An 8,275-nucleotide genomic window follows, 5' to 3' on the forward strand; every position below is an offset into this window, starting at 1 on the left:
CAATTTTGAAGTTAGTCACTTAAAATAATATGATAAAACGGATGTACGGCGTGGATAAGACACATACATCCATGGTGGGACCCACAGAGTTTACTCAGTAATCGGCTTGGGCAAACATCCGTCCGGGAGCGTTCCCATCACGTTGGGCGAGAAAAGTATACTCTTGGAATTAAACGCGCCACGTGTCGGCATGTGGTGGTTGGTGGGTTCCAGAAAAGTCCGGAGAGGCCTCCACGGTCGACCGTCCATCGAAGACTGGAGTGGAGAATTAGTTTAAAAGGGGCAGAAACCCGCTCTTCGTTTCCTCGCATTACGTTTCATTGTCTCGCTCTCGCAAGGTATCGGCGCTTTCTCTGCTGTCTCTTCAGGTAATTTTTTCAGATCTTATCCTATCTCCGGCATTTTGTTCTCTAGATTATCCTCATAGAATGTGAAATTCTCTCCGGCATTTTGTTCTCCTATTGATTTTCTTGTTTGGGAAACGATTTCTGGGGCAGATTTCGGTATCAGTTCTCCAGATCTTTATCTTTTTTGGCTTTGAGTTATTATTATTATTATTTTTTTTGGATTTTTTCCTCCTAATTTGAGATCTCTGGTTTTCATAAGTCTTTGGTGTTGAATTATGTTTCAACTTTCAATTTTGTGCTTTAGATGAATTCTAGGGCAGATTAGGCACCGATCTTTACACTGATGTCTTAATTCCATGGAAATTCTATTTATTTGTGGATGAATTGCTTGAAATTCTTTATTATCATGATCATCGCTGTCGTCATTTTTTACCTACCTCTTTTGACTAAATGCAGCAATTCTCCGAAAGGGTTTTGACTCTCTGTTGATGCATGGATGTGGGTGGTGGTCCTGGTGTATTGATGTTTTCATTCTTTTATTGTTAATATTTCAAAAAGAAACTGAAATGATCTCATTGGAATTACAATTTCTAAGCTTGGTTTATTCTTGTTCATCATGATTTATTCTAAAACTGGTCCTTAACAGTTCTATGAATATGGTTTTAACAGGCTCTCTTGATCTAATTCCCCAACAACTCTAGAAGGCAATTTTGTTATTTCTAGCTACTGAGATTCCTTTAGGCTCAGCTCAAGGAAGGATGGAGGAGGTGCTAATTCTTTTTTATATTTTTCTTTATGGTTCTCTCTGTGTGAGATACATGAAAGTTGCCGATTGTGTTTATGTGTTGTGAAATAGGAAATGTATAATGTTCGATCACTCGGCCCTATAAACTGTACATGTGGGGCTTACTTTTGGGGATCCAAATCATTCAAACGGTTGCCCCAAGGCGGATGGGAGATACCAAAAAAATCTCACACATCCCATCATTCTAACCTCTGGATTGGCACCCTGTTAGTTGTGGACCATAGTTGCTGAAATGAGGGGCCCACCTTTTCCTTTGCTGGCCTGAACAAGAAAAACATTGCTTCCATTGTCTTTACATCACGCAATACCTGTTATGAAAATGCCATGTCAGTAGAGAGTACACATCAATTCTGATAACGATTGATCTATCACTGTGCACAACATTTTTAGGATCGGTTGACATTACAATGTTAATGCTTCCTAAGAATGCTAGGAAAATCAGACATGTTTTTCCCTTTTTCTGTGCATTCACACTATAGATGTTGATTTTATGCAGGATGGTTATAAGGTTTCCTTGAATGTGTATGATCTCAGCCAAGGACTTGCTCGTCAGCTTTCAACGACATTTCTGGGGAAAGCTATTGATGGCATTTGGTAATCATTTTTTCCTTTTTCCATTTTGACTATGCTGTATCACTGCTTTGTGGAACAGAAATGATGTGCAGTTAAAGAAACAACATGTTCATAGGACGAGTGTAGCTGAAATGAGGATGTTGAGATGGATGAGTGGTAAGACAAGGAAGGATGGAATTAGAAATGAATGCATTCGTGTGTAGCCTATGCTATGTGATAATTTGCATACGCTACACGCTATATAGACTACGCTACATGGTACGTAGCTATTTTTCACTACAACATTAAAAGCAATTAATGTTTTTAAATGATTTTTTACATTTTTCTATTTTCAATATAAAAAAATTAGTTAATCTTTTAAATGCATTTAGTAAAATAATATAAATAACTATATTAAATCAGTTTCTTTGCTCTTTTTTAACCATTATATTTAATCAGTGTACTTTCCCACAATTTCCTATTACTTTAGGTTGAGTTTGGTTGCACCAAATATCATGAAACTTTGAAACTTTGTTAAATTTCATTATTAATCATTCTAATTTGGTGCAGAATATCATGAACTTGGTGCAACCAAGTGCAACCTTGAAATCCAGAGGCTCACTTATGTTACACGCTATGTAGCTTATGCCGCACACTTCAGAGAGGTGAATGCTATTTAAACAATCGCTGTACCTCATCAGAAATGCATCTCCCAAATTACAAGATTTCAATTTATGCACTTGTGGCAGATAAAATCATATATGAAGAACACTTTTGGATACTTACTAATATGCTTACTGAAAATTGTGGTATTCTTAATTGCATAAAACATGTTTATTGAAAACTGTAGTATTCGTACTTTATTGATAGTTGAGTTACGTAGAGGTTAGGTTAGTGTGAGATTTGAAGTGGTTCAATCGCTTGTGGCTTCAGTGATCTCCAAGGTTAAGTGGAGAATGTGGTCGTTGGTTCCCTCGAATAGGGGCTCATCTCGATATCTCCACCCCTGGCTTGAGAGACTTGGCATCCAGGTTCCCTCCTCTTCCCTCTTTTTCACAAAAATTGTTAAGTGTGCTAGACCGAGTAGCGGGTTTGTTACGCTTAACATCGACGGATCTGCCATGGGCAACCCCGGGAAATTAGGAGGAGGTGGCATCTGCAGGCGCGACAACAGGGAGTTTTGTTTCATATTCTTGGTGGGCTATGGCATCTGGTCGAATACCAAAGTCGAGCTCAAGGCAGTGTACAATGGTTTAGCGTACTGCTTGGAGTTAGGATTCAGCAAGGTTGAGGTCGAATCCAATTCCAGGATTGTGGTAGCCCTTCTCAATGGCTCTTTGGAGCCCAGTTGGCGCTGGGAATAATGGCTCATGAGGATAGGTAGGCTGAGGGTAGCCAGGGCGTTCACGTTCAGCCACCTCCTCAAGGAGGGGAACGGCCCTGCGGATGGCATGGCCCGTTTGGGGTCCGACCTCCAACATTCCTTCGTGACTCGTCACGTTGCTAACCTCCCCCCCAAGATCAGAGGTTCAATTTTCCTTGATAAGATGGGTCTTTTTTTGGTTTTCCTCTTACGTTAGGCCATTGCCAGAGCCTTTTTTTAGCCTGGCTCGGGCCCGAATGAGTTGTAAAGGTCTATTCTTGGAATATAATCTCCTTCTGAAAAAAAATGGCAAAAAATAAAAATAAAAATGACATTAGGTTCCATGATTACTGTTACCAATTGCTTTCAGGGGTTGTTTGGATGTGTGTGTGTGTGTGTGTGTGTGTGTGATCCAGGGTTCAATCCCTGGCAGTGTTGCCTTTCAAGAAGAAAACAAGGACCTAGACATTTATCCCTCTCTCGGTGCAATCCTTGGTGCCCAATGATAGATGGTGTATGTCCCTCTCATCACCATATTAAAGTCGGGACCTTCATGATGGATGATCTATACAATGGAAGCTTTTCTAATATAAATCAATATGGCCAATACATTTTCTATGTGATTGATAGGGTATAATTAGGATCATCGTGTCAAACTTAATTGTTTGAAGGATGGGCAATAAAGGTTGGTCTCGCATGATCAACGATTAAAATCATTGTCCGATTCTTTTCCACTATATTCAGTATGAACGTTCCATTTTGTAGCCGCTGATCAGATGGTTAGGATCATCTGATTGAAGTGATTTTTGAGAGGGGTGGGCAATCATAGTGGGTCCTACATGATGGATGATCGAAATCATTGATTTGATACGACCAATATGGACGCATATGATGTATGATCGAAATCAATGATTGGTCCTTTTTTGGTATGACCAATATGGCCACCCATTTTTCTAACCATTAGTCACATGGTTAGGATCATCTGATCAAAGTTATTTTTTCATAAGAATGGGCAATAAAAGGTGGGCCCAAGATGATGGATATTCCATATCAATGATTAGACCTTTTCTAGCATAATCAAAATGGACAATCCATTTCCCAACTACTGGTTGGATGATTGGTATCATCTGGAGTTGACTTTTGAGAGGGATTCTCAATCAATGCTCTACGTGATCAAATGATTGGGCCTTTTCCAGTACGGTCCATGTGGTTCATCCATTTTCCTAGTCACACATCAGATGCTTAGGATATGAGAAAGTGTCGATAGATATTTGCTCCTAAAAGCGGAGCCTAACCTTAAGTACAGAATGATTAGTATACTTTGGATGAGTATGGATACGAGTACCGCATAAACAGCCGTGTAAATGCATGAATCAATGTGTATGCTAGTTCAGGCAGTGCTTGCATGTATCCGAAAGAACTGATATTATGATGATTGTTGATGAATAAAGCTTCTCCAGTGCATTAACAAATTTCTATATATAACATGGATTATTAGGATGGTCATATGTTGTAGATGGTTTTGGCTTCTACAGCATTTTGTTTGTTATATAATGTTGTATTGATATTCATGAACAGAAAAGAACTGCAAACATTTTGAAGGTGCAACACGCATATGTATAACTAGTTGTTGGTGTTAGAACTTAAAATTATTGTTTTACAAATGAAAAGGTATTTTTGGTTTTGCATGACTGGACTTAATGAAACTCATTTAGTACTACCCAAGGCAACTGCAATTTTATGCTATTGGAAGTTCTCTATTAACATTTAATGAATCTTTGTAAAGAGTGACCATTCTTCACCAGTGGGTAGTACACTGCATGGGTCACATTCACCATTCTTTGCCAGTGTCAAATATCCCTGTAGGCATGGGATACCCATTTGTTCGCTGTATGGTGGGGCCACGGGGGTGGAAGTGATTGTTGGAGTAGGTGAGTATTTGCAGTTTGGAGGGTGGACTGAAGAATAACTGGATAACTGCATTGGACTATCCCAGAGAGGCTCCAGCATGGTGCTTTAGTCCCATTTTACGGTGCATGTTGTGGTCTAATGGATATGAGGCTCGCACCTTGTTTGACAGTATGGACTGGCTGATGAAGTTTCAGCTGCTGAATTTGGACCTCTATGTATTTCTTTACTATCCTTTGGCAGTTTCAGTTGGATGGTTAGGACCCTCTAATAAGAGCATACATTTGGCCATATGCAATCCAAATAGGGCTTACCTATCCAAAGGTCACAATAAAGGTGGGTCTGTCACCTAACTGTAATGTGGTGTGTGAACTGTACTGGATCGTTCCTCAATGTTTAATTTGTAAATCCAAATAGGGCTTACCTATCCAAAGGTCCCAATAAAGGTGGGTCTGTCACTTAACTGTAATGTGGTGTGTGTGAACTGTACTGGATTGTTCCTCAATGTTTAATTTGTAAATGCCTCTACCATTCCAATTCTGCATCCACCCCCCCAAAGGTTCTCCGCTGGCCATGATCCCCAGGGATAATAACTGACTGTAATAGAAATTGAGATTATTTGTGTTGGATTTATATGGTATAGGCCTTTAGCAGGTATCCATTAAAGGACACAAAAGGCTTTAACAGGTTTTATTTGACAATGCTACAGGCACACAGGTGTAGTGGTATATGGAAATGAGTACTTCTTTGGGGGAGGCATCCAGCATGCTCCTGCTGGAACTACACCCTATGGAACACCAGTGCGGGTGGTGGACTTGGGCACCACACATGTGCCCAAGGAGCTATTTGAGGAGTATTTGCAGGAGATAAGCCCACGATACACAGCTGAAACCTACAGCTTGCTAAGGCACAATTGCAACAATTTCAGCAATGAGGTTGCTCAGTTCTTGGTGGGAGCCACTATTCCAGATGACATCCTGAAGCTCCCTAATGAAGTGATGGACAGCCCAATGGGAGCTATGATATGTGAGTCCTCCATCGCCTTGTAAGATTGAACTTTGTTTTGTCGTTGGTGGAAGATTGGTTCCATCACTGTTATGCTTGCTTCATGGAAAAATGAATGTTGTGTGTTTAGCATCGTTAGCTTTACAATCTTTCAACATTTTGTATGACTGGTGGTGGTGTGCAGTGCCCATGATCCAACAGCTAGAAATGACATTGAGACAAGGTGCCGTTCCTCAAGCCCCTCAGTTCAGGCCGTCTGCAACAACCCAGCCACCACAACGTAAGACTACTGTTTCAGCACCAAAAGCATCCGGCGGCTCTAATACATCAGCCAAAGACGCACCAAAGAACAACAATGATGGCAAGCCTGCGGATTCCAGCAGCCATGCCAGTGATACTGGAAATGCATCTGAAAAGAAGCTGCTGGACAGGAATGTGCCGCCTGCAGTCAAGCCTGCTGAAGTGCAAGAGAAAAAGGTGAATGGAGTTGCAGTAGACCCTCTGGGAGATGCCCGGAACAGGGTGCAAGAAGAGATATGCAAGGAATTTGCAGCGATAATGGCGACTGAGACACTGCATGCAAGCGAGGCAGCAGCACTTGCTACCAGGAGAGTGATGGAAAGACATGGGAGGACAAACGTTCCTGTGACACGGGGTTAGAGAAATAAGAGGTTTTACGAGAAAGAGACACCATTTTAGAAGCATTATGGTAGTTGAATTTCTCAACTGTGCAGATCGTACCATTGATCATTACACCAAACCCTTTTTTTTTGTTGTTTGTCGGTTTAACCATGCCTGTTCTTTACTGGGGTTCTTTTACCATCTTGTGAAGTGACTGAATTTTCTCAAGGACTCGCAGCTGGAGTTTGTGCTCTCTCTCTCATTTATCAGTCTTTCTGGCTGGTGCTAGCTCTCATTCTCTGAAAACAGTGGGACCCAGTTTGGAGGGTTGATTCTATCATGGGTGTGTGTCCATTTGAACGTGTTTGTGTCCGCAGTATTTCCTGTGACAGTTGGGCTAGGGTTTTAAGTATCTATATGGTGTCTGCCCTCGGCAATATTATCCATTGTGTTAATGAAGCATCGCTGGAGCCCTTCTCCACGTTGGGTGATCTTATCCAAACATGAAATCAATGGTACATGTGGTGGGTTGGATTACAAATCGATTGAGGATGGCTTATGATTAGCATTATAGCCCTCACTTGTCTTCATTTTATCCCATTGAATATTAACCGTTGGCTTCTCTACCATCTATTTTATCTTAATTATCAAGAGGATTGGAATGGGAAATAGATGTGAACTCTGAATCACAAGCCATCAATGGTAGGGTCCAGCATATGGATGGACCAAATCAGTCCATCCATGTACCTTGTATCTTGGAAGGCTTTTCCATGTTTAGAGAGATGGCATTGGATTGGATACTACCTTGGGGCCCACCTTGATGTATGTATTCTCTATCCATGCCTTCCATTCATTTAGCAAGATCATTTTAGGGCATGAGCCCAAAAATGAAGTTCCAAATCTCAGGTGGACCATGCTATGATAAACTGTGGTGATTGAATGCCCCACCATAAAAAACTTCCTAGGGCTGACCTTAATGTTTATTTGCCATCCAACCTGTTAATAAGGTTACATAAATCTGGATAAAAGGAAAAAAAATATTAACTTGATCTAAAACTTTGTGGCCCATAATAAGTTTTTAATAGTCAATCACCACTGTTTGCTATGGTATGGTCAGCCTGTGATTGGGATCTGCTTCATTTTTAAAATGATCTGGAAAAATGGATGGATGGCCAGGATATAGTATACTTACATCAATGTGGGCACCCCAGTAAGGACTGCACCCAATCCGCTCCCCAGAGAGAGAATGCTTCAGTCCCTGGGTCTTTAACCGTGCATCTTGGACGAATGTTTTTTATAAGATAAATGAGAAAGGGGAAGTGAGAACTGGAATTGTCTAATAATTACTTTCTTTTACAGGTTGCTGTTTGGATCATTTGTCTGTGGGGAGGTGAGAACGGATTAGGTGACACCGGGACGGTGCTGCCCTTACCATGGGGCCCACGTTGATGTATCTATTCTGTATCTATCCTCTCCATCCATTTTTCCATACCATTTTAGGGCATGATCCCAAAATTGAAGAAGGTCCAAATATCAGGTGGACCATACTCTAGGACACAGTATTGATTGAACGCCCTTCCATTGGGCGCACCTTAATACTTCCGCAGTGTTTATTTGCCATCCAATCCGTTCGTAAGGTCACGTATATCAGCTCGATCCAAATTAGATACATCA

At 41.0% G+C, this 8,275-nt stretch overlaps 1 protein-coding gene across 3 annotated transcripts; it reads left to right on the forward strand.

Annotated features, from left to right (window-relative positions):
• The first annotated feature begins 216 nt into the window (after positions 1–216).
• Positions 217–6,941, forward strand: LOC131245811 (uncharacterized). Of its 3 annotated transcripts, none has more exons than XM_058245519.1 (5): positions 217–368; positions 1,017–1,114; positions 1,649–1,746; positions 5,685–6,001; positions 6,165–6,941. In XM_058245519.1, the coding sequence occupies exons 2-5, from the start codon at positions 1,106–1,108 to the stop codon at positions 6,638–6,640; spliced, it is 900 nt and encodes a 299-aa protein (XP_058101502.1). In that variant the 5' UTR covers positions 217–368; positions 1,017–1,105; the 3' UTR covers positions 6,641–6,941. The 3 variants fall into 3 exon arrangements, with proteins under 3 accessions (XP_058101502.1, XP_058101505.1, XP_058101503.1); XM_058245522.1 differs by lacking the exon at positions 1,017–1,114 and adding an exon at positions 2,275–2,369 and having other exon boundaries at positions 277–368; XM_058245520.1 differs by lacking the exon at positions 217–368 and adding an exon at positions 485–503.
• The last annotated feature ends 1,334 nt before the right edge of the window (positions 6,942–8,275 follow it).

This window comes from Magnolia sinica, chromosome 5, assembly GCF_029962835.1.
Source record: "Magnolia sinica isolate HGM2019 chromosome 5, MsV1, whole genome shotgun sequence".
NCBI classification, from domain to species: Eukaryota; Viridiplantae; Streptophyta; class Magnoliopsida; order Magnoliales; family Magnoliaceae; genus Magnolia; species Magnolia sinica.